General features: G+C 38.6%; 1 protein-coding gene and 1 pseudogene across 1 annotated transcript; both read left to right on the plus strand.

Annotated features, from left to right (window-relative positions):
• Positions 1-1,589: 1,589 nt before the first annotated feature.
• LOC131799668 (uncharacterized) lies at positions 1,590-2,143 on the plus strand (annotated as a pseudogene).
• Positions 2,144-4,000: 1,857 nt separating this feature from the next.
• On the plus strand, positions 4,001-27,061 carry LOC131799964 (uncharacterized). Its single transcript, XM_066166369.1, has 15 exons — positions 4,001-4,013; positions 4,300-4,356; positions 10,214-12,001; positions 12,585-12,690; positions 13,778-14,142; positions 14,648-14,874; positions 15,863-16,155; positions 16,383-16,721; positions 17,092-17,221; positions 18,244-18,289; positions 18,913-19,011; positions 19,581-23,901; positions 24,089-24,142; positions 24,394-25,632; positions 26,193-27,061. Exons 1-12 carry the CDS (start codon positions 4,001-4,003, stop codon positions 19,883-19,885), a joined length of 3,768 nt encoding a protein of 1,255 aa, XP_066022466.1. The 3' UTR covers positions 19,886-23,901; positions 24,089-24,142; positions 24,394-25,632; positions 26,193-27,061.
• The last annotated feature ends 302 nt before the right edge of the window (positions 27,062-27,363 follow it).

Consider the following 27,363-nt stretch of genomic DNA (forward strand, 5'->3'; position numbering starts at 1 on the left):
GTAAGACGCAAGTTTGAAGAGCATGGGCTGAGCTTGGAGTACATGGGTTAGCTGAGCTTGGAGTACATGGGAGAAGTGCTCACGGGAGAGGGGCTGCAGATCTCCAAGAAGAGAGTGGAAGCGACATGTTGACGCACCAAAACCCCAAAATCAATCTAAAGAGAGAAGCTTCCCGGGATCTGTCCTCCTTGGAATTTCGACAACATCGAGCCGCTTGTGGGGCCTAACGTGCATTGGCAAGTCCAGGAAGTGGGGTACTAAGGAAGAATAAGCTTTTGAACATATTAAGAAGTTGCTAACAAATGCCCCAGTCATGGTTTCTTTCGTCAAAGGAGCTAACATCCGTCTTGTAACAAAAGCCTTACTTGTTGGCATTGGAGAAGTCCCAGAACAACAACAAGAGGATGGTTCATACAGCCCAGTGTGCTATGCCAGCCGCAAGCTAAGTAATGTGGAGAAGAGGCACTCTCAGTTCGAGAGGGAGGCGCTAGCCGTCCGTTGGGCCTATCAAAATTTTTGCCTCCACTTGTATGGAATCGAGTTTGAGCTCCGCACATACCACAAGCCGCTGGTAACCGTTCTGGGTGTCAAGAGTACACGCCCATTAGCAGTTATTGAAATATGGTTGTTATACCGCGAGCAATTTCGTTATCTAGTGACACTTCGGGGAAAGAAAACTCTGCAAATTCCCAAAGCCGGCTCCCAGTAGATCCAGCTCAAGAAGATGCACATGAAAGCACGGAATATGCCTTCAGTATAGCTAGTGAAGCTGCATCAGCAGCACTCACACCCCAACAAGTTGTGCAAGCATCTACAAAAGATCCCACATTATAGTTGATGAATCAAGCTGTTACCTCAGGAGACTGGAGTCACTTAACGGGCACAAGATACAGAGCTTTGGTAGAAGGACTGCGGTTCCTTGGCCAGCTTCCCCTCAAACGTAACCGTATCATAATGCCAGAAGCCTCTGGAAACATACACTCGCACATAAGGGTCACCAAGGTATGACAAGCACAAAGGTCCGCCTCAGAGAAAAGGCATGGTGGCCCAGCATGGATAAGCAGGTTATACATTAGTAAAAGCCTGTCATCCTTGCCAGCTAGTCGGCCCTAGAAGTAGGATCGAACCCATCAGGTCCACAACATTACCCAAAGTTCTATAGGTTGACATCGCCGTCGACCTATTGGGGATTCCCAGCGGAAACCACCTGTTTGTAGTAGTAGACAACTACTCACGCTGGCCCGAAGTCATCTTGTTGAAGAAGACAGATGCATCACACGTCGCAAGAGCCATGGAGGGTATTTTTCAAACACATGGCATACCTTAAAGTGTCCGCTGTGAGAATGACCCGATATTTGCCTCCACATAGCTTGAAGGCTTTCTAGATTTCTTAGGAATAGTTCACCGGAAAGGAATCCCCTACTGGCCGCAGAGTAATGGTGAAGTCGAGCGCTGCAACGAGATTCAACTGAAGATAAAAAGAATCGCTACTTTGGAAGGTAAAGTCTGGAAAAGAGTATTACCAAATTTCCTTTCAGTGTCAAACCACACATCACACAATGTCTGGGTTGTCCCCAGCCGAGCTCCTGATGGGTCGACGCCTCAAAGACAAACTTCCAAGAGTAACCATTCCAAGTGAAAGAATCACCGAGGCCCATTGGCAACAGCCTCTTAGCGAGAGAGACGCGCGGGGGAAACTTCGGCAGAAAGAGTATGCAGACAGAAAGCTGTCAGCACAATACAGTGATATTGGCGAGGGAGATCACATCCTGTTCAACAAGACCCGTGACAACAAACTGTCTACCAACTTTGAACCAGTATCATACAAAGTGGTAGAAAAGAAGGGCAATGTAATCCTCAAAAAAGATCAGGAGGGAAACACCAAACTGTGCAATTCGAGCCACATTGAAAAGTTTATTTAGTCGGCCCATCCACTGAAGTCACTGAAGCCCACGGAGGAGACGAAGGAGATGACATACCCACTGGAGGACAGTCAAAAGCGACTGCTTTGATCCTGCAAACCTATATAATTAAACACCCTACCCCACCTCCTGAATCCTCAGCAAGTCCCGTTCCTTCACGGCTAACTCGTGTTAGGCGCCCTCCATCGTGGATGAATGATTTCGTGTCCTTTTGGGCTTGAACTGATAAACATTCGATGCAGATCTATGTAGTTCCCCTGAACGAAAAAGGATAGTTGTCGTGACGACATAGAATTTAGCGATGATGAACATTGAACCAATATGTTTTGTTTTTATGTTTATCAATGTCATCGCTAGGAAAATTTTTGCAAGAAATCGGCTTCGGTTGATAATGTATTATGAATTAATGAGAATTATGTATAGCAAAGTTTGGTTGGACGGCAATTCTTTGTGTGCGTGGAGCTTCGTCATTACAAGTCTCTCTTACAAAGAAAATTTTTCTTTTCCTTACAGAATGGTACTCTTTCTTTCTTCTTTGGGCTTATTTTTTTCTTTTTCCTTTTTTTTTTTTTTTTTACCAAGGACTTTTTTCTGCTCTTGATTTTTCCGTGAGCAAAGATTTTTCCATAAGCAAAGAACTTCTACGAGTGAATTTTTAAAGTGCGCGATGTAAACAAAATATGGAATTACATGTAAATGAAAATAGGGCCTCAGCGTGATCGGTTGCCGCGACACTTCCCCAGAGGATTCATCCAGGTCCGAGATTATGACACCTTCCTGATTTATTATCTTTCATTTGAAAATACGTTTTTCTAAATAAATCAGTTGCTTTTAAAGATTTCAGAATTTTTTTATAGAAACGTTTTTTTGAATGTTTGAATTCAGTTTAGTCAAATAAAGCAAAAATCGATTTTTCCACCTTTGAAGGTGGAAATACCCTCTGTACCCGGTCGCTCGCAACTAAGAATTTTCCCTTTTTCTGTGAGATGCCTATGGCAAACCATGGTGAAAACCCAGCTGGGTTTCTTTTTCGTTTCATGGACAAAATGCAAAGCTAGCCAATAGGAATACGTAAAATCTTATCGATTTTCATCTTATATAAACATTGACGGCTAGATTGATCAGAAGCAGACCAAAATAATTTTCGGACATAAGAAAACCTATAAAAATCATTTCCGCATATCTATAATTTCACTCAGTCAAAAAATCTAGAGGTCATGTTAAGTAGGTTCGGAGGTATTTTAGTTCCGAGGCCGAAAACTTAACAGATACAAGCTGGAAAAAACCGTGTGAACAAAGATCATTGCGTTACTATGCAAATATATATTGAGCTACTAAGAGGCGATAAGTGACATAGGATTGGAGAATGGTGGAATTTGGCTTGTGCAGGCGAGGAAAGATTTGGATTCCAGCAGCTAAATTTAACGAATTCTGCAAACGTAAATTCGATAAACGCAGGTTACTATTTTTTGCTGTTTTTGTCGGCTGTATATAGGTTAATTATTCTGCGGAGTAATAATAATATTCCATAATCCATAATATTCCGGAACCTTGGCTTTTGAAATAAGAGCAACCTTGCTTTGCAGTAAGACCTGTATCTACAAGTTCACAACTATGTTTCATCATGCACGGGTTGGCCATGATTCTTTGATTAGATAAAGGAGACAGTTGAATTTATTTGTCATGCTGTGGTGTTTTAATCGATTTCTTTCTTACCACAAACTTAACTACAAACCTCTAGGAAATAACTTAGGTACAGTCTTTAACTTAAGTACAGTCTTTCAGTTGTATTAGAGTGTATACGGCCTGTTTTCGTACTTATTGACGTTTTCAATAAACAAATCACGGCTCAAAGGAGAGAAGTCTGTCAGCGGGGATGGAAATTGTTTTTACCGAGCTGTTGCTTTTAGGAGGGATGAAACAGGCGCTGAGAAACACGAGGAGATTAGGAGGTGGAGTGGCAGTTTGTTTCAGAAGAAGGTTTTTTAGCTGCGACTCTCCGCCATTTTCAAATACAAAAACAGTCACAGTTTCTTCAACACTAAAATTTTCTATAGTGGTTTCTTCGGCTGATCTAAATGACTAATCATGGTACACTGTAACTGCACAATTTCTTTCAATGCTACACTTAGTAGCTCCCAGGCATCCAACGGAATTACCTTTAAGCGTCTTACTATACTTACGTCTATTTAAATTGAGCCGCAGCTTAATTCTTTAAATTGAACATACGATTGTTTTGAGATTAAGGTGTCCAAGGAAACCTTCGATTTTTTCCTTTGCATTATGGCTTGTTTAACTTGATAAATTAGGAAAATGAACTGACCGCTGAAGCGCTTGGGGAAGATAAGTAATATTTTCCTTTATGTTCTTTTTTTAGCTATGGAGGTTCCGCAAGGCGAGACAGATCGAGATCGTGAACAAGACAGCTCTTCAGGTTTGAAAACACTGAATATGAACATTAACACTATTCCACAATGAAATCTTTCATGCTTAGAGTAGAGCTACATATTTGAAAGTTAACTTTAAATACCGATCATGGCCTTAAATTTTGTTTGAAAGTAAAATTAGTACAACGACGTGAAGATGGAGAAAAAAGAACCTTAATCATGCTGCAAATATTGCGTGGCTTTTAGAGCTGTTAGTTAAAGTCCCAACGGAAAAAATAGCGGGCTAGTCTGCCATCTTTTGGTAGATACTTTCACCTCGTTTTGCTTAACGTGATGCATCATTAGCCAGTAACAGGGTTATACCCCACTCAAAACAAGGCTTAAACATGTTTTAAAGCTGTTTTTTCAAACACAGCTTAAAATATTCAGTTTCTTCATGGGAGCTGCTTAAACCAATGTTTATCGGCTTTAAATATAGCACAAATTGAATCCTACGGACAATTAAGCATTTTGGTTCACTGTTTCTGATTTACAACAGTTAAGCCCGGTCGAAACGAAGTTTATTTTGCGACGCAAACTTTCTCTGTTACCACAAGAATATACAATGGTATTTGTAAGACTTGGTACTTCTCTGTAATGTTGATCGGCCGGACTGAGTAAATCCGAGTTCTCGCGGCCAGTGACCTGATACCGAAATTACATCGCGAAGATGAAGCTCAGTGCGATGTCGATCTCTTCGATCTTAAAGAATTAAGGTACGTTTCTTCTTGGAGTGGGGTGGCTGGGGAATTTTGGTATTTTTTTCAAAAAAGTGTTGGCCCTCACTGGCCTTTTAATAGAAAAAACTCCTGACCCCCCACCTTAACGTGACTGACAAAAGTGCGACACTCCCCTCACTACTTCGTGGTATGTTCCATGCCGTAGTTATCTCAGAACGTTTCGCTTGTGAACGCAAAATGTTTGAATGTAAATATATCTCGATATTAAATGAGTGTGAGGTGAAACAAGAAATTGCGAACATTCACTGTGGGATATTAACGTTGTATAGCTGAAGTTTGAATATGGAAGTATAAACTTTGAGACTTTGTAAGTCCTTCTCCAGGCACACAAACTCCACGAACCAATCCCGATTACAGCAAACCTCCCGACTTTCACCTCCTCCACGTACGAAAACATCTACGAGTTGCCGTAAACCTGATGATTATCAGCCTTGAGCTCAAATAAAACAGATGTTTCAAAGGGGTAAGCTCAAAGCAGGGGATAAAAAGGCAATCAAAGAGTTTCCTGAAAAGTACATTGTCTCAGAAAAGCTTGTTGCAGATTATATTGAGCATCTAACTGACATTGAAATGAGAAAAGATAAGCGGCGAACAGATAATGAAAAGAAGTGTGCCGAAATAAAGAAACAGGGCTACAGTGACATTGACTAGGAAGATCTCTATCACAGAAACCAGTCGCCATCCCTTAGAGTAGGTGAACTTGAACTTTATTGCATTTAAAGGAAAGAAAGATGAGAGAGTTAGGGTGGTGAGGCACATATTGGCAGTAAGATTTTGACTTCTATTGTGGAGGACAGTCAGAACAACTTTCAGCCAGCCTCTGACTCAAATTCAGAGTCTGACAGTGACTGGGTAGAGCGCATTGTTGGATCTAGTAGAAACTCGGGCAGCGGATAGTCAACAGGAGCAAGAGGCTGAAGAAACGATACCTGAGTCTAGTACGCCTTTGCACACAGAAATGGCACAAAACTTCATATTCGACTAACAGTCACTCCGATCTTGCTTTCAAAATAAGCGCCCCTCAGCCTCAGCTTGGTACTAATAATTAGTTACCAGACTATGTCTTAAAAACAATTTGAAATTAGCCTACATCACCACTACATCAGAAATGGAAATCACTGTATGAGAATGAAGAACTGTCATGCGATATATATATATATGTTATTTGCCGGCTGGGAGGTCCGTGAAAAACTGAGGTCTTGAAAATAGTGCCCAAGGCCGTAGGCCGAGGGCAGCATTTTCAAGACCGAGGTCACAGTTTTCACCATAAGGACCGACCCTTAGCCGGTAAATACCTTAGCCGGTAAATAACATAGTTATTTTTTGAAACTTGACGAAATTCTTTCCGAAAGAACCCGAATGATTTAGGGCTGTAAATACGGCAAGATCTTCTATAAACTGAACAGTTTTTGAGCGAGTAAATGGTAGTTAAAATAGAGATGATGCAAATTCAAGAGAGATGCCTTAGCGAAACATTTTCAGTACCGTAACGATAATTTAAAAGGCTTCCAAACAAACTTTGAAACATTATTTTTACAAGTATCTGTCACAATCTGACACCTGCAATTAGAGAGCGCGTAAGTAAAAAAAGCGTAAGAACATTTGAAAAACAACGGAACTAGTTTGGCAAGGACTTTCACGACAATGTTTTCTTCAAAAACAGTCAATGATCTAACGGAAAGTATTATTCACTCTCATCGACGATTCATTCATGTACAAAGATTTACCTCTGTTTATTAAGTGAACGGAGCAACTTATTGCAGAATACTTTACAAAGTTTGTTGATTCTCTAAAGAGCAGCATTGAAAGGGACTTTCGTTTATCACGCATTGTTCATGTAGGATTAGAAATCTGTGCCAGGAAGCTTTAGGAATACACAACAATGCTTATCGCCATATCACTGTCTCAAAATTCCTCTTCAAACCTGTTTGAGCTGTTAGAATTGTCTTTAGTCGTCTTATTAAGAAAGACGTCAGACATTTTAAATGTATCATGCCTTTGTCCAAAGGAAAAAATTCCATTGGCATTCTCTGCAAGTTCAGGAGGGAGACCGGCGTACATTATTACAAAGGAAATGATCGAGCAACTGCGTGAGACTAGTTTAAACTGGATAAGTATAGGAACATGCCTTGGAATCTCCAACCACAGGCAGCTCAAGCTCCAGCTGTGAGATGATCACCTTGCGAAATAATAGTCATGGCGAAATTATAAGAGTTTATATGGGAATATTTACGACCACTGTTGGGAATAAAAAAATACATTCAAATTCTCAAGAAAAATACCTCACTTTACTTCCACAGTGCATCGCCTGTTATCTGACCGCTTATTATGTTTTCTACATTTACTATACAAGAACGGCTTGTCTAATGTTGCAAACCTAGAAATGGATAACTCGCTAAAATAAAATTTTTTTCAGGTCCTATTTACAACTACTCGTTTCAGTAGTGTTCTTAGCTGCGAGGATCTCCTAATTTCATCTTTCCACCGCAGTGCAAATATGTGAATTTTCATATATCTAAAAATCTCCATTCACTTGGATGTTTATTTGGACCCAATTCATTGACCAGCTCCCAGTTGGCTTGTTAGCTCAATTGGTAGAGCGCTGCACCGGTATGGCAGAGGTCATGGGTTCAAATCCCGTACGGGCGTGAAATTTTTTTCAGGTCCTATTTACAACTACTCGTTTCAGTAGTGTTCTTAGCTGCGAGGATCTCCTAATTTCATCGCTAAAATGGGTTCTTTTAAAAATAGCAAGCTGTCAGATAACAAGCGCTGCACTTTCATGTTACAGGCAGTCTAAAATGTGGGGCTAATGCACAAATTGGCAGACATTTGGAATTGATTATGATGGTTGACTGTGATTATGACTGATATTGAAACAGAAAACAATGTTTATTGTGCCAGAGTCACAGAGTCAGCTTACAGTAATTACACAATAGGATTGACCCTCTCTCTGACGATGGAAACAATGGAATTAAGCACTTTCTGAACACTGTGACGATCATTGAAAGTTTCAATATTGAATTTAACATTTATCAGCGTCTAATCAAAATTATTTTGATATTTCCTTTGATGATAATGGAAATACTTGTACATGATCATTGTTATCCCTCCCTCACATAGGAAAGTTTAATGGAGACGCTGTGTTAATTACAACATAAAACATTGTGAAGATCAACCAGTGAATAAGACTGAAGTTATGCTGTTGCGTTCGAAGCTTGTATAATAAAATGGTAATAATTTTTTTTTCAATAGTTTCAAAATTGCACTGAACACTAAAAGAGGATGAAAATTTTCATGCTTCACGATTTGTCTGGAGGTATAAAATGAAATTAATGACATTTTTTAACGGCTGTCACCAGTATAATTGACCCTTAATGATAACTTCAAGTATGACTCCTGAATTTTGATGTAATCTTGATGAATGCTGTTATTTTCATTGATTTATCATCGAACCATTTTCACTTTTGTAGATGCATTTATTTGGTGGTGTAAGTAGTCCACTGAAATCAGTGTAGTATTTAGTGCAATTTAAAATTCAGGCATTGATCTCCTAGAAGACACGTAATGGTACTAAAAGCGACATGTCACCTTTTACCCTGAGTTCTCGCATTTCAAGGGACTGACAATTTAAAATCTTGTTGTCTTATGACCACTTACACTTACTACTTAAAGTCTTAGTGATCAGTTGATAAAATTTTCATTTAGAATTTGTAGTCATGAAACTTGCATATTTTATATCCCTCTCGAAAGGCTTTCTAACTTGTAACCAAACTAACTGCCAGTGACAACTGTAATGACATTTGGATAGTTATAAATTTGTGACCTAATTCTTTTTTTTTTCGGAAAGTTTAGAAAATGCCATCAACATTAACTTGTATTCTGTGTTAAAAAAAGCCTTATACCAGTAATGTGAAAATGTTATGCATAACATAAAAAATTGTAAAAACTAAGAAGCAAATTTCAAAGTATTCATTTCAAAGCATTCTGAGTGTTCATTTCAAATTGTTCACATCTTCCATACTCAACAATACTACAAAACAGGCTTGCTCCTCTTTCATTACATTAGTGAACTCCTCAAGCAGTGCTGGGTATGATTCATATGTAGATGGAAGTTCTAGCAATGGTCTACATGTTCTGGCAAAAGGACGTCAATGCTACTCTTCAAGGATAGCAAAGTGCACATCTATGTTGTGTACGTACAGTGATCATATCACTACTAGTGCAGATCCAAAGAAATATGGGTAAAGATTTGCAATTCAGTGACTCTATAAACCGTTTCAGTTGTTCAAAGGATGTCAGTTCTGCTTCAGTTGGTTCTTCAGCTCTGAATAACTTGTTAATTAATTTGGCGGCTTGCTTTAGTCTCGAGGGACTGAAAGTTTTCCTTAGAGCATAATATCTTGAGAATTGGACTCCACCAGTTGATCTCTAAGAGTGATTAGTGACCATTTTCTCCTATCAGTATCCCCTCTAAAACAAATGATCACGAACCAAAGAGGCTCTTGGTTGTTAAACAAATTCTCTTTGTCAGCACCATAGGATATGCATAGAGGACAGTACGGAAAAAACGTATGCTGATGTTAGGATGCAAAGGGTTAAAACACTTGAATAATATAAAAATTCCAAGACATCTTCATCATTAGGTTTAAAATCATCGCCAAGGCACTTGTCCAATGTCTCTCTATCTTCTGTAGTTACAAATTGACTAAGTCTTCATATCAACGTCTCTGAAGTGATAACTTCATCCCCATAAAGATACAAGGCCACAAAAAGATGTAACAAATTTACTAGGCAGTAATTGGCCCATTGGTAACCATATAGCAGAACCTAGGCAATGGCTTCCCACTGTAGCTTCTGCATGTCATGCTCAATAAATGGGACTTTTTAATTGTTTTCAATCATCAGTGATGTGAAGCACTTTTGCCAAAGGCATGCTAAAACATTTAGAAGAACCTTGTTGCCTTCTCCCTTCTCTTCTCTACGAGCAGTGGCTATGTTTAGGTTATGGTGCTTCTTGGAATGTAGAAGGAGGGGGGAACAAAACATTTGTTAACACTAATCCTCAAACTGCGACGGGTGATTTTTTTTAATTGTTTCACTTCAATATCAATCTCCTATGTAGAAAGCTTAACGGCCGATGATAAGGCATCACCCAAAGACTGGTTTTCTCTTACAACGGAGTCGGAAAAAAGAAAATTTGGACGCAAAACTAGAGAAGGACAGACTTATGGAAAACTTGCCATTTCCTATGAGAGTTTAGGCGATTATCATAAGGCAATCGAGAACCATGAGCGTGATCTACAAATTGCAAAAGAAGTGGGAGACAAAGCTGGGGAAGGATGGGCATATGGAAATCTAGGCATTGCCTATCGGATGTTAGGCGATTTTCATAAGGCTATTAGTTACCACGAGCGTCATCTTCAAATTGCAAAAGAAGTGGGAGACAAAGCTGGAGAAGGACGGGCTTATGGAAATCTTGGCAATGCCTATCATAGCTTAGGCGATTTTCATAAGGCTATCAGTTACCACGAGCGTCATCTACAAATTGCAAAAGAAGTGGGAGACAAAGCTGGAGAAGGACGGGCTTATGAAAATCTTGGCATTAACTATCATAGCTTAGGCGATTTTCATAAGGCTATCAGTTACCACGAGCGTCATCTACAAATTGCAAAAGAAGTGGGAGACGAAGCTGGAGAAGGAGGGGCTTATGGAAATCTTGGCATTGCCTATCGGATGTTACGCGATTTTCATAAGGCGATCAGTTACCACGAGCGTCATCTACAAATTGCAAAAGAAGTGGGAGACAAAGCTGGAGAAGGACGGGCTTATGGAAATCTTGGCATTGCCTATCATAGCTTAGGCGATTTTCATAAGTCTATCAGTTACCACGAGCGTGATCTACAAATTGCAAAAGAAGTGGGAGACAAAACTGGAGAAGGACTGGCTTATGGAAATCTTGGCAATGCCTATCATAGCTTAGGCGATTTTCATAAGGCTATCAGTTACCACGAGCGTGATCTACAAATTGCAAAAGAAGTGGGAGACAAAGCTAGAGAAGGACGGGCTTATGGAAATCTTGGCAATGCCTATCATAGCTTAGGCGATTTTCATAAGGCTATCAGTTACCACGAGCGTCATGTACAAATTGCAAAAGAGGTGGGAGACAAAGCTGGAGAAGGACAGGCTTATGGATATCTTGGTGGTGCCTATCGGATGTTAGGCGATTTCCATAAGGCTATCAGTTACCACGAGCGTCATCTACAAATTGCAAAAGAAGTGGGAGACAAAGCTGGAGAAGGACGGGCTTATGGAAATCTTGGCAATACCTATCAGATGTTAGAGGATTTTCATAAGGCTATCACTTACCACGAGCGTCATCTACAAATTGCAAAAGAAGTGGGAGACAAAGCTGGAGAAGGACGGGCTTATGGAAATCTTGGCGATGCCTATCAGATGTTAGGCGATTTTCATAAGGCTATCAGTAACCACGAGCGTCATCTACAAATTGCCAAAGAAGTGGGAGACAAAGCTGGAGAAGGACGGGCTTATGGAAATTTTGGCGATGCCTATCATATGTTAGGCGATTTTCGTAAGGCTATCAGTTACCACAAGCGTCATCTACAAATTGCAAAAGAAGTGGGAGACAAAGCTGGAGAAGGACGGGCTTATGGAAATCTAGGCATTGCCTATGGAAACTTAAACGATTTTCAAAAGGCTATCAAGTACCACGAGCGTCATCTACAAAAAGCAAAAGAAGTGGGGGATAAAGCTGGAGAGAGACGGGCTTATGGAAGTCTTGGCAATGCCTTCCATAGCTTAGGCAACTTTCATAAGGCAATCGAGTACCGTGAGCGTCATCTACAAATTGCAAAAGAAGTTGGGGACAAGGCTGGAGAACGAGAGTCATACGGTAATCTTATCTTATACTTTTAATCAATGCATATCAGGGCTTTCGCGATTTTCATGACTCCAACCTAAAATTGTCCTGGCAAAATCAAAGGATAAAAGTTTGTTTGAGTGTTGCATCTACATTATAAATTTCAAAGTTGAAAAATTCTCTTACTGCTCGACCTAGTCTGCCAAAGGATTCCACCTCCAATTTCTTGGATTTTTCAAATCCGTTTTAAAATTTTAGAATCCCTGAGTTTTGCGACAAAAGAGAATTTTTGCCACTGTAGTAAACTGATTTCAGTTCAGCTACACGCTGTTTGTAGCTTTTGCGATGATTAATCGACAAGTTTATCACGGTCTTGCTTATTTAATTAATTTTGTCCAGATTTTACTTAGGACAAATTTGTCGGCGATGTGTTTCACGATTTGTCGGCCTTGGCCAAAATTTGTCAAAATTCTTCTAAATAAACAACTTTTTCGTTGGTGCGGAAAGACCCCATGTTGAACAATTTTGGTTGAACAGATATTGGGAATTAAGTGGTAATAAATGTCCGTTGTATTGTATACTGAAACCAAACACCTCAAAATAATAATTTCCCCAGCCAAAGAGGAGGATGAGGTACCTTATTACACCGGCAGGAAAGATTTGGCAGATATAGAAGATGCAACAGTAGACACTGAAGACAACGAAAAGACTTTGATCAAAAGGTACGGTTTGTTCTGCAATGACTCAGTTTTTTGCCTTTCCCATGTTTTTTTTTTTGTCATGGATTCACAGACCATTGTAAAGAGCAGGGTTGGAGTTGCTAGGAGGTGTTAACTAATAGGAACTTTTGACAAAGTGCTCTGACTAAAGAACAAGTCTCCGGACCTCTTTATAAATGACAGTTACTTTCTTTTATTTTATTTTCTTTTTAATCTTTAGTTATTAAAGTTCATGCTTAATAACTGTAATGCTATTAAAAATTTATTACATTCGTGCTGAAATCACTGATGATCCTTGCAATCTGATTGGTTCTCATTGGCACGATTTATTGATAAAATGCACCATTTTTTGCTCTAAAGTGCATCGGTTTCCCAGCTAATGAGAAAGTTCCACGAAAATACAGCAACAAATCAGATTTAACCGATTGTTTTAGGAAATCAATCAAATTGCAGAAAAAAAGAAAGACAACTTTTACAACATTTTACACACCAGCTCAGTACTGGATAAATGACATACATGTATTTGTACCGGCTTTAAAAAATCTTTATTCATTTAGCAACTGAATTTTGCAAATTTAAAATAAATGTAATGAAGTGGTAATTGAACTTTTGCCATGCACTTTTAGTCTGAAATCATACTAGTGATTTCAAGTCTAATGCTGCTGCACAATCCTTTGATTCAGATGTCACGCGTATGATTTCAGAACAAAGTTTACTCCACCTAGTTCAATTACCATATTCTACAGGTATTCAAAATTTTTTTTCAGTGTTCCATTAATAAAGGGGTACTTAATTATTATCAAAAATGATAGTGAATCATTTTAATAAATTTTTTTATTTATGATTATAATATTTGCACATATTTGACGCATATTTACACGCTATTTGAGTCAAAGAAAAGCAAATTAATGGAAAAGAAAAGAAAAATAACATTTATTAGATTTAGTTTTGAAATTAAGTGTCAAAATCTGAATGAGTTTTTCAAACTGCCAGTTTGCCACTTGCATTTTAAATGCCTTTGTCATTGCTTACTCCACTTGGGAAAAATTATATTTAAATACTGAATGATTAATTTTCCTGTGTATTTCAGAGGAAAAATCGGAGGTAAGGAAGACTCATGGCACCTGAGGGAAGCTGGTGCCTCTATCAAACTTTGCAGTGGAGCTGTCCAACAACCTGTGCCATTTACATGTACATGCTTATTGTGGAACCCCAGGACCCTCTCCCCACCCATTGCCAGTGATGAGATATTGGTAAGCAGTGTTATTGAACTATCTCATGATAGCCCACCAGATCTGGAATACAGAGAAAGTGTTGAACGATTAAGTTTTACTATAGCTTTGTTGCACAGTGCCCCAAATTTGGAGGGGTATGAGGTGGTTATCAAACAACTGATTGACCAAGAGAACAATGAATGGAAGGAATTGAAGACAGAGAATACTTGGCTTGGATCAGGTAACGTTATGTTGTTATTAACTGCAGGTGTGAATAACTTAATGAATGATACTCTCAGGCTCCCTTCTTCACTGGCATCAATGTCAGTATCTGAGCAATTGTCAACCTCCCCCTCTCCTGACCCAAAATTGATCCGAACTTGTAACTTGAACTTATCATTTGGCTGTTGTTGGCTTAGGGGAGGAGTAGGTGTGCCATGACTCAGATACTGATATTGATCCCAGCAATTTCGTTTTACCTGTAGTTGCATCCAAGCAGTACGTGTAATATTATTACACGTACTGCTTGTATTATTACGTGTATTGTTGCATAAATGTTACGTGAAGTTTACAATGCATTTTAGTCACTATGATATAAATTTTTCTCAATCACCATGTTCTTGCAAACTTTCTTCTTTGAAGCGTAACTATTCTCATGATATCTGTTGGGGGCAACTTCATTGTTTGAGGACTTTAAGACACAGCTGAAGGGCGTAATTTCAACCATCATTTTTATTTTCATGCAGAAACTTCAACAGTTCCCAGGTGGCTTTTCCCATTTGCACGAGCTGTTTGTTCAAAATCAGGAGTTTCTTCATTTGCTGCAATCTGGCGTCCTAAGTCTTTCACCTTTTCAAGAGGTACTGCAGTAGGTCCGGAATTGACCTGTATCGTGCCTGACTTTCCTGATGTCAGTGTTCAAATTCCTCAGAGTTCTGTTCCTGTTAATCAAGATTTCTGTGTGACAATCCAGGTACATGAAACTATATAATTTTATACATGGATGACTAAAACCTTTTTCAGTTTTGAAAGTAACATATAAGATTGGTGTAAGGGGATTGTCAAAAGCAAGGAGATAACATAAAGGTGCTATAAGAGTACAGCCTGTACCTTCAGTTACTTGCAATACACTCCATGAACTTGGTGGCAATATTGATGGAGAGATATCAATTAACAATTTTAAGCTAAATACAGGAGAACTGTGCCTGTGCTTACATGTGTGTGAAGATACATACATGTAGTCATGTTCTAATCAGTAGTTTTGGTAACTACGAATTATTTATGGTACTTACTGTGCCCGAATGTACTCATGAATCCAAGCAATCCCCTTATTAAAAACTGGATTTTGGAAAACTCGCTTCAAGCAACAGAACATTTGTTTTTGTTTCGCTTCAATATAAACTTCAAGTTCAAATCATTCCTGTCAGTTGAATTGGTTATGTTGTTTGTATTGGTTTGCAATTAATGCAATTAGTGGATGAAGTTGAGCATGAAAGCATGCATTATCAAAACCAAGGTTTGAGTTATCTGCCAAAGCTGAAGATCACGCAGACATAAGGTTTGATAAAAGAAGACACCTTTCTAAATTTTAAAAAGTTTAAGAACTCTACACATATACAGAGGGCGTTGGAAACTAGGCAGAGGTTGAACTCAACATGATAACTACAATTTCTGCTGCAGATATTGGGTTATCATGTTAACTTTACGCATTATTGTTTTTTCATTGAATGCTCTTGACTAATCAGATATTTTATAGTAAGTTCAGTGTATAGTTTTTTTTAATAATAGTGCTTATATTAATGTTACATTAAACTTTAAGAGGACATTTATATTGTATACTATTATTAGATAATTGAATTTCATCCTGTAATTCACTTTTCATTTCGTAAAGGATGCAAATGAACTTTATGCTGGGAGTAGTTTAACATGTCCAACATAACCTGTTTTGCTTTTGAATCAAGGTACAAGAATTTCCAAGCAGTGAGTTAAAAGAAGAGGAAGGACTTGTCGGTCCAGTTCTTTACATTTCAGGCTTTCAAAATGTTACTCTTATCGCGCCTGTAACAATAAGGATTCCTCTCACCCTCAATAAAGGAAAACAAGAGTTGGCAGAGTTACGTCCTGGTGAACTGAGAATATTACACTCTGAGTCTCTTGCCGAACCACATGACTGGAAAGACATTACAGATCAATTAGATGAACCGCCACGTCTTGTAGATGGGAAAGTGCAATTCAAAGTTAGGCATTTCTCCGGGTAAGTATTTCTTGTCGGCTTTATTTGAAAAGTAGCACGCAAGACGCAGAGGAAATTTAACAGTATTTTAGTGTACAGTCATACATGCATGTATTTATTAATAAAATATAGATTAAATTACTGAAACGATTACTGGAGTACGTACACTCAAGGTTACTGTGCAATGGCTGTTCATCATTTCCGTTTGGTTACTTGAGCTGTATTTGGTTTTTCCTTTTATTTGATAGATTCCGCCCAATCAAGTTGATCAGATTACTTTCACAATCTGCTTCGGACTTCAATGACTTTGTAAGGAAACTTTGCAAAAGGTCGAGGCCTCAGCATGCCCGATTTTTTACGTGCTTGTGTGAGACCAGTGTTCGTGGACATTTTGGACTCAAACTTTTCTGCTATCCACAAAAACTGCAACATGATGTAAACCGGCAAATATCAAAGTGTATCGTGCCCTACATAGGCGAAGGCACCTCTCTAAAACCAATCTGTGAAGAGGAGGACATTTTGGTTTCTCTTTCTGAGGCAATCATACCCCAAGGCTCAGACGAGAAAAATGCCTTACAATTTGTGAGGTATAATCAAAGAATTTATTTTTGCCCCATCAAGTACATAGGATTTAATTGAATACTTCTAGATACAGTCATGCTAGTAAGAAATGATTTATTGATTCCATTGTAAAGTTGTCCATTATTCAATTGTCAGTTAATTATTTTTCGCTATGGCTTTTCTAGGTTTCTTATCAATCAATAGGGCCATGAAGGTATACATTTCAGTTTTGTTTCGGCGTGATTGTCTTCAAATGCTCGTTTTCAAAGATTCAGAGGGGCTCTCGTCAAATATGCTGTCATTTTCGATTGTAAGCGTGTGCTTTTCTACACAGAGACTCGGCTGGTGTAGTGTACGTTGGGTTTGTCTCATTTAAATTCATTTTATTTTCAACAGATTCCGCGAGAACGAAGTTTATGACACAGGTGGTGAAGTTTGTTTAGGAAGTGTGAGTGTTCCAAAAGTGAAGTTTAACAACCAAAGTGAGGAACTTTTGTGCAACGTGACCATGGTATTGGCATCTCAAGTAAGTGACATTTTACAGTTCGTGGATTTGCTACTTAAATGCACTTTTAGCCCAGAGTTAATATATTACTGATGCCAACCTTACTATAGTATATGACAGTGAACTAAAAAGGATTAACAACCCTGTAACCACAGGCCGCCCAAGCTCCACATGCGAAATAATCATCATGCGAAATTAGAGTCATGGCGAGAATATGAGTTTGTATGGGAATAATAACGACCGCTCTTGGGAAGTAAAACTACAGTCAAATTCTCAATAAAAATATCTCACCTTACTTCCAAACTGCATTGCTTGCTGTCTCACCGCTTACCATGTTGAAAAGAGGCAATTTTTAGCAAGTTCTCCATCTCTAGGCTTCTTACTCCTAGGAATGGTATATTTTCGAGAGACACTAAATTGGCAGCATGAGTTCTCGATGCACTGATATAAATGTGTTTACCCTTCCTGTAAACATTATTGCTTTCTAATATTTCTTATACGCTCAATATGAAATTTAACATGACTGGGATAACCTTTGCTGTATTCATTATATCAAAACAAATCCAGCAAATACTTTAGAAAATAAAGCGGCCACACTAGGATCCGGCCTTCCGGTCTTTTGATCAAGTATTTTTAAAATACCAGTAGTAATCTGGAAAGAGAAAGGTTAAATAGGCACTGCTGAGTCGATAACAGTTTTACAAAACTCGCTATCTAAAGGTTTCCGAGTAAGATAATGAAGTCATTTTAAGGCGGCACGAACCATATAAAGGACGAATCACTGGAAACAAAAGACTGAGGAATGTCGAATAGGTAAAGAAATGTCCTGTCCACAGGACGCATCACATAAACATATAGGACCTTGCGAGTTTTTTATTAAGTGTAATACTTTTATTTTTCAGTTGCTTTGAAGTCACTTTCTATGCCTCTGCCTTTTTACTTATTTATTCTTCCTTTTTCTTATTATTTAGTGATTTTCTTTATTTCCTCATTTCTATTCACTTCATGTGCATCCGTAACATTGCGAATTTTCCTCCATTTAGGCTCCTGTAACCGTTGATCATGAAGAAGGAAGTGACTTTCTTCGTGGTAAGTTGTTGTTTTTGTTGTTTTTCGAATAAATACAATTCACTAGGCCAGTCATCACTGTTATAAAATGTGCAAACTTAGAAATGCAGACTCTGTGGAATTTCAGTATATAGCATTTAGTGACGAAGCAACGAGTTTTCAACTCGCCTCGCGCTAAATAGTGATGGCTTATTGTCTATGTTACGTATCAGTAAACTCGATGCAGACCTTCACGATACGTGTGACCATTCTTATAGGGAATTGGATACTGCAAACGAGTAAGGCGCATAAAAGCTTGGGAAAGACACAAAGAAGTGTAATTCTCCAAAACATTATTCCGTTGGCTATATCGTTAAAGTAATGGAGTAACTAGTGAGAAATCCTTTGCAACCTGTTATTGCTTTTCAAATGAAATCTTGGATCAAATATGTTTCTTTATAACAGCACCCTTTGTCAAATTTGTCGATGCTCATTGTTACTCAGAAGGGAAATCGATAAGACTTTCTACTCCAAGTTGTGAATACTGGGTCTTACCCGCACGATCACAGTCCAGGATCACCACACCATCGTTTCCGAACCATATGCACCGTGAAACTTGCATTAGTTCTCAACCCAACCATCTCATTAAACCCATTATTCTGCAGGTATTTCCGCCCAAAGTGTGAGACATTCAATTGTAGAGCAACCAAATTCAGAATCATCTTCATGCAGCCCTGTTGCGGCCTCTGATACGAGGAAACGCTGTAGGTAGTACCGAGATTGAAAATGTTGGGACGGACTTTCCTTTTTATTGTATTTTTATCAAGTTTGCACATTTCTGTTATATGTTTATCTATGGTAAAATTTGTTTATGAAGAAGGAGTGACATTATATTTATTAGATATCCTTTCACCTTGTTGTGATGTGAAGAGAATATAAAATCACGAATTAAAACTGGATCACCAATCGAACACCCGTATATCGTTAACAACTATCACCTATTCCGGCACTAGCGGCTGGAGACTGGCTAGGAGACGTTGTTAATGACCTCCATTTTCAAGATGCTTGTCGGGCCATAAACGAATGAAGAGGTCACAGATAGATAATGATTTCGGAAGAATTTTTAGGGATTTATTTTGATAGGTTGGGAAAATGGTTTCCCTGCTGCTGCAAATGTCTCCTCGCCCAAGCCTGACAGTCTTTGAGGCCAACGATTCGGTATTGAATGATACCAAAAAGACAAGTCGCCTTTTGCTACAACTGTTCGCTATTCGCCAAATCCCTAAAGCACCCCTTTTCTAATTTTTCCCTCTCCTTCCATTATTATCCTCAGATTTGGTTAAGGCTTATGGACCATCAGATGACGAGTTAGGAGATCTGTCTCTGGAACTTGGAGAAAAATGGGGAGAATTAGGAAGACAACTGGGATTCAACCAAGCTGCAATAGATAACTTTGATTTAACCAAAAGGGAGCTGGCAGATAAGGCTTTTAAAATGTTAATGGCTTGGAAACAAAAGGAAGGCTCAAATGCCACCTATAAAGTTTTGTACGATGCCTTGTGTAACAAAAAGGTGCAATGCAAACTTCTTGCAGAACAGTTTTGTTGCGATGAAATTGTAGGAAATGCCTCTGCCTAGTCTTATATTATAACGAGTGAGTCGTTTCTGTATTAGGTCGTGCGTCTTTGTGAGTACTCCATGGCCAAAGACCGTCTGTATCTAGCATTCGCGCTTAGTGAGTACGTTATTCATTTTCCTTGCGCTTGAAGATAGGGGAAAATCATCTTTAGAGAATAGGTATTTAATCGTATTTTGCAATCAAGAACCGCTGGGTAAAGAACATTGAGGTTGGAATTCCCTCAGATGTCCAGAACGACAGTACTGAATAACATTTGCGTATGCACTAGGCTTTGGCGGAAAATAGATCTTGAGTCGTGAGTATGTTCGATTTTCTAAGCTATAGCTTCAGGGCGTTGTTTTCTTGCCGCTTTTCTTTTACAGAACAACTTCTAAAAACTTTGTGCACCCTCTTAAAGTTTTCTCTTAAAAACACTGGAAATAGGAAAATACCTTCAAAGAAAACAAAATACCTCCGATTTATATGCCAGCCCAATTTTTCTGTAAACTTTGCTGAATTTTAACCTCGAGCGCTCGAGTCTGCGTTATCGACCGCAGAGCTGTGAGGTAGCATTTCGTTGTTCAGCTCTGTTGTCCAGAACATTTAAAACAAATTACCACCTGGAATCATCTTATTTAATACCTCAGGTTGACGCTGTAAGGAAAAATTAGATGCTAGACACTTTTCGAGTTGAATTAATCGATTCCCCCTGTCTCAGTGTGGTGAACAAGCACAAAACGTATAACGGCCTTAGAATAAAATTTGTAGATGCTGAGCTGCCATATTGTTGTAAAAAAGTGTGAAAGGTCAACAAAGATCAAATACACAACTTCTCTTCCTCAGGCTTAACCCCCATGATTCTTTGTGGTTTATAGAGGTTTCGCCCTATCGAAAGTTCAACACCAAGTTTATTTTATCCAGTCACTTTATTTTCTAGCCCTTTACCTTATTAAAATTCCAAGGCACTGAAGGACTGGCTGTCGAAGAGTTAACGGGATGTGGAACGGAGGGACGATATTCTCACAACTTGCCAATTGATCGACGTGAATGCTAGTCGGCGGTATTTTCAAGCAGCTGAGGACCTTTGTTGATGTTTCAGATGGTTTGATCGGATTGTCCAGGATATAGAATATTTTCTTCTTCAGATGTCCTGTATTACATCAGTATCGGTTGAAATGACATTTTATGGCGCGTGTTTGTTGATTTCGGCTTAGATTGAATGAAACGAAGGTAAACGACTTCGAGTTAAGATCTAGATACACGCGAGATCAGTAGTCATTGAAGCAATGTGCCAGAATCGAATTGGCATATCTTATACCTTCTCTTGTTTTGGCCATTTATGACTATTTACTCCACCGATTTTTCTCTAACGTGTCAAACTCCTCTGATAAGCGTAGAAAATTAAAAGGAAAAGTCACTTTTCAACTCGTTTTCATATTTAAATTCTCCTCTTTCAGCTGCTTTGGCTGAAAATACCTCTGCTGTAACTGCATATATAGTGTAAACGTCTTTAAACCAACTGTCCTCTATCTTAGCAACTTCAGCCACTGTAAAACTAAATTTGTCTACGATTTGCTTCTTGCACAGCGAAAGTTAGAATTTAACGACAACAAGCTAGAACTAGAATATATTTGTACATTACAGGAATTGATCCAAACATCAATCAAGTTTTGTATTTAGTTTTAAAGTTGATAAGATGTTGTTATTGACCATGAGAGGGGTGCAAAAGTCTGATATGATAGCCTCTATTTATTTCATTCCTTCACTTTTTAATACAGTGACGAGATGAACTTCAGATCTTCAGAGAGATCAACCGAATGGGTGACGAGGCTTCCAGAAGATTTTTCCCCTTTAAATAGTGAAGATATCTCTTTGCCGCTGGTGAGATGGAAGGTGGTAAAAGAAGAACATCAGATCCGATCTAGTCTCTGAAGGTCTACAATATCGAGAGACCAACGGTGAATGAAGGCGAGCCTATTCTCTATGATGTAAAAGATGGTCCAAAGCGAGAATTCGCTCAAGAGGAGCTTCAGATTGTTCCTCCTGGAACTGAGCTGCCTCCTAAAGTAATTCGTTGATGTGAAAAAAAAACTATTAAAATAGAGTTTCCTAATACACCCAAGCAACCCTGGTGACTCGATTCAGGAAACTGATAAAGATATGAACAATATAAAGATAGCCAAACTTGCCAATCCAAATGACAATGAAGACGCAACAAACAAGAAGTATGTTGATGAAAAAACAGAAACAATCGATTTTTCCCTTTTTTGTCAAAATATGCAGGCAGAAGTCTTTTCATTGAGACATTCATAAAAAAAAAACAACATGCTGGTATCACACAGACTACAACTCAAACAGTGAAATACATCATCAAAATAAATGTCATTGCTTTCGATCAATCAGGATTAATCAACCATGCAACACAAAACAAAAAATTTCTTCGCAGACCGAGAATATCTTCATTAAATGGCAAGGGAAGACACTTTTTATCTTTCACTGAAGACAGAGTTTTCGATCTCCCTTTCAAATTTTCCTCTTCTCTACCGCATGGTCTCTCTGTTTTTGCTGTCTTGAATCAGAAACAGATGGTCCTTGAATCGAGCAAATGACAAATTAAAATATTCTCTGATTGGAAATGGAATCTGGTGGATTTCGCTGCCAAGAGAAACAGACTATTTAAAGGTTAGTGGAGCAAAAGAAACAAGACAGAAAAGAGCAGATGTTTGGATTTATCTTACTGATGTTGATGGAGGAGGAAGTTATGATTCAAAAACAATTCCGACAGCTTCTGGGAGATAGGAAATTTTAAAATGTCATTGGATGAAAGAAGTTTACAACGATTCAAGTGTCAATGCTTCGTCTTTCTGGTACAATGGAAAAAAAACTTATCAACTTCTCAGCAACTCCCGTAACAGAGGCAGAATTCGTGTGGGGGAATTATACAAAAATAGTTGAAGATCGTTTTCTTTCGTCTTATTTATAAATGAATTTTTTACAAAAGAGCAAATCAAGGCGCACGACGACTTCTTTGCGAGACGATACAATAATGCTGGTTGAATAATCTTCACTCGAACAGTCAACAAGTTGAGCGCTTGATTCAGCCGTAGTGATGCATGATGCAGCAAAGACATGACTTGTGAAATTTCAAATTATTTTAAAAACCAGTGTAAATGACTTTAAACTTCACAGGTTCAAAGTTGTGTGAAATGTATTTGAATTTCACAGGGGTCTCTCTGTGAAATTCAAACGAGCCAGAACCCGCTTTATATTACTATTATATTCACACATATATACAGCCAAAATTTAATCTCCGAGGTTTTTAACTCCTCAGGTTTTCTTCTGGGAAGAGAAGCGCCAGGTATATCGTTTTCCGTAAGACATGTCGGATTTTGAAATATTCGAAGTGCTCGCCATAACAAACGAAGAGAGACGCGACGCGATAGTTTGGCCTTTCAGACCTCGTTTTCATGCAACTCGATTCAGGACTATCGTGATGTCTGCCATTATGAAAGTCGTGTATATGATAGAATTTATTTTTAGCCCATCGAGTACGTAGGATTTAGTTAAAAACTTCTAGATGCAGTCATATTAGTTTTAGATAGAAATAATTTACACATTTCATTGTAAAAATTTTACATTGTTCAATTGTCAGTTAGCCAGTTTTCGCGATGACTTTTCTAGGTTTCTTATCAGTTAATGGGGCCACAAAGGTATACATGTTGGTTTTGTTTGGGCGTGATTGTCTTCAAATACTCGTTTTCAAAGATTCACCACAGTTCTCATCAAATTTGGTGTCATTTTCGATTGTAAGAAAAGATTTCAAAGCGTGTGCTTTTCTTGATGAAGACTCTGCTGGTATAGTGTACGTTGGGTTTGTCCTATTTAAATTCATTTCATTTTGAACAGATTCTGCGAGAACAAAGTTTTTGACACAGGTGGTGAAGTTTGCTTAGGAAGTGACAGTGTTCCAGGAGTGAAGTTTTCCGACCAAAGTCGTGAACTTTTGTGCAACGTGACCATAGTAATAGCATCTCAAGTAGGTGGCATTTTTCGGTGTATGGATTTTTAAATTAAATGTACTTTTATTCCACACCTAATAAACTGCTGATGCCAACCTCGCTATAGTAGATGTAGGCCAAGAAGATAGCATCACAAGCAAGTTTATTTAAAACATTTCAAAACTGTTGCCTGTGAGCTTCTCAAGGTGTTTTTCTCTCTTGCAGGCATCCCATCCATCTGGGGTCGTGCTTTCCTCCTCAGAAATTCAAAGAGCTCAGGTTTGTTGCTTATTTATTCATTTGTTAGATATTTTTATTTATTCTTTCATTCCTTTCTTCCCTAAATTCTCACCTCTGTATTTCCTTTGGTTGGTCTTTCAGTCTTATGACTGGCTAATTCGTTCTATTTTTGACCAAGGCTATTGAATTGTAACCGCTTTGGTATTGTGGCAACTTTCTTTTTTAAAAAAGTAGCGTTTCATGGCAAAATTAGAGTCAAAGTGTAACTGTTGTCTGTTGTGATACTGCAGGAAAAGCCTCAGGCTAATGGAAAACTTCAGTCCTCGGTGGACGTGGATTCACTTCACGTGCGTAGGAAGAAATTACATGTTACTCTTCTAGAAACTGAATGGTGTTCGGCAAAGGGTGGTTTGTCCACCATAAACAGAGTGCTCGCCAAACAGTTTTCATCGAATCCCAATGTAAAAGTCACTTTGTTTGCTCATCCATTTAAATGCGAATGTAAGGAAAAACACAAAGCAGAAGCATTTAAATGTGATATTAATATTGAGGAAGCAGATGGAAAAATGTCAAACTCCACAGACCCCCTCGACTGGTTGGCGTTTCCCCCGGAGAAACTCCACATAGACGTGGTTATCGGACATGATTGGAAGCTTGGGTGGCAGGCAGAGGAGATCAGAAGAAGCCACCTCTGTAAATGGGTACAGATGGTCCACACATATCCTGAAGAACTTGCCATGCACAAAATCTGCGACAAACCTCTCTCCAGAGGTGAAGAGAAGCATGTGTCGGAAGTTTCCTCGTGTGAAAAGGCCGACCTTGTTGTTACCATGGGACCCAAATTACAGGAAGCTATTGCTAAGTCCCTCCGACCTTGCGAAGAAGAAAAAACTGTGTAGTCAATAACACCAAGTGTCTTTTCTGAATTTAAGTGTGTGAAAACCACTGTTGCTGATTTGGAGAAGTTTTACATTTTAGTTTTTGGCCGTTGTGATCCAAAGGATTTGTCCATAAAGGGCAATGATATTGCGGCAAAGGCCGTGGCTATTTTGCGTCATAGATCATATCACCTTACCATCATTGATGCAAACACTCACAATCAAAAAGAACTTGTTGATATTTTAGTCAGTTGTGGTATACCACATTGTCAGTTAGCTGTAAGAAAGTTTTGTAAAGATCGGGAATTTTTAATCAAATCGTTGCTGGAGTTTGATCTCGTTCTCATGCCATCAAGAACAGAAGGGTTTGGTTTAACTGCCCTCGAGGCATTATCTGCCGGTATTCCCATTCTTGTGAGTGGAAACTCGGGATTTGCTGAGGCATTGAAGAAAGTGGAGTTTGGTGAATTGTATATTGTAGAAGACTTTAAAGATGCTAATGAATGGGAAAAAAAATCAAATCCACTCGACAGAAGGAACGGCGATTGAGACTTAAAGAGATTCGACAAGTACGAAAATTCTATGAGGAGAAGTCCAGCTGGGAGAGTCAGTGTCAAGACCTTGTGGCGACAATGTCAAACATGGTTTTTGGTATGATCTAGTTTGTTTTTTGTCTGTTTGTTCGGCAGGAAGGATACATGCAACACAGAACGAATCAGATTGTTCAGTATGATTCTTTCATACTGTTGCTCTTTGTGACACAAGGGAGTAACAATAGTGATTGAGATTTGTTTTACTTACTTCATGTAACAGTGTAGTTTGATCGTCCGGTGAGTGTAGTCCTGAGAAGGACTGTTGTCGGTAGTGGTGACTGACGTTTCGACAACCTGAGCGGAAGTGAACAGTCCTTCTCAGGACTACACTCACCCGGACGATCAAACTACATTATTTCATGTTACCCCGGGTTCAAAACATTTACTGTATTACTTACTTCAAGTGCCCTCTACCTGAAGTGAAAAAGAAAATTGCTATTCCAACCATGGTTACATGAAATTCTCCATCACCTTATACATTAATCAGCTCACGTTGTCTTTTGCCGTCGTAATTACTTTTAAGTCCTCAAAACCGCACTTGCTACTCCACCTCCATTGCTTTCTCCCACTGGACTAGAATAACCTCAATAATATTAATTCGTTCTCATTGTTCTCTAGCTGAACCCTTGAGTCCAAAATTGGAGGAAGTGACGACGAACACCAGATGGAATGCACTCATTGTGGTGGGCGTAGTTGGAGGCCTTCTGGCTGCATTCATTTCTCTCCTACTCCATAGAGGGTGGATTGGTTCCTGAAGTGTTCTGCTGTATTGGATTAATGTAACGCTCCCAGTTTTAGGCAAGATTTGTATGGATTTAGAATGTCTTTGATGTTTTTTGGTAATGGAGATATAATAGTTTTCACGTTTGACTTTTGGTTTTAAGATTAAGAGTTTGATTAACACTTCTTTTAGGAAAAATTTACATAGATTTTGTAATTATTTTTTCCTAAAAGGAACTAAAAAAGCTGGAGAAAGCTAAGCCATAAACAGATACATAACTAGTTGAACTCCCAGAAACAGCAAACAAGAGGTCCGCAACATGTCTTACGGTAGCGTTTAACGCATTTTAAATCATGCTTCTGGAAATGTTCGTAGTTCGTACGTACGATAATTTTACAGAAAATTTCACACTGGTTTATAATCAAGGCAGAAGGTCTTTCATGCTACATTCACAAAGACAATTCTGCGCAGTTTTCTATAACATTTGATTTGTTTTCTGTGAAACGAAGCTGAAAGTAGAAAGTCAGAAGATAGTGTAATAATTTTATCATGGTTGAAAAAGAAAAAAGAGACATACATTCATACATGACGGTACAACATGTAGCAATACAGAAGTTGGAAGTACTAAAACTATATTATCCCTTTTAGAGCACAAGAACGTAAAAACCGAAAAAGTTTCACAGCATTTATATCAATCTTGTTTAGGCTCAAAAATACTTAATGGTTTACGTCATATGCAACAAACTCTTTAATTTGAAACACTAAAAGTAGGAAAAAACACTTAGAGAAGAGAAATAAGATGTACATTCCCTTTTCTAGAGTTATGACAGCAGAGGTGACACAAATTATAATAGCAAAAATACTAAAGAATTTTGTTGAATGCCTACCCAACTATTTTGTTCTGTTAGTCTCTATTCTCCGAGGGTTCCCAATAGGGTTCTCGAATTTCGCGATCCCGACTAAATTTTTGTCTCAATCCCGTAATCCCGACGGTTTATTCCGGTCAATCCCGGTCACACAACTATGTATTAGTCCAGTACCTAACCTAAAGAGGGCCTTTCCGGGCTA

Source organism: Pocillopora verrucosa, chromosome 5, assembly GCF_036669915.1.
Source record: "Pocillopora verrucosa isolate sample1 chromosome 5, ASM3666991v2, whole genome shotgun sequence".
Classification (NCBI taxonomy): Eukaryota; Metazoa; Cnidaria; class Anthozoa; order Scleractinia; family Pocilloporidae; genus Pocillopora; species Pocillopora verrucosa.

Coding starts and splice junctions, on each gene's coding strand:
- LOC131799964 (XM_066166369.1), top strand. Junction 12,691..13,777: donor GAAAAGACTTTGATCAAAAG/GTACGGTTTGTT, acceptor TGTGTATTTCAG/AGGAAAAATCGGAGGTAAGG. Junction 16,722..17,091: donor AATGCCTTACAATTTGTGAG/GTATAATCAAAG, acceptor TATTTTCAACAG/ATTCCGCGAGAACGAAGTTT.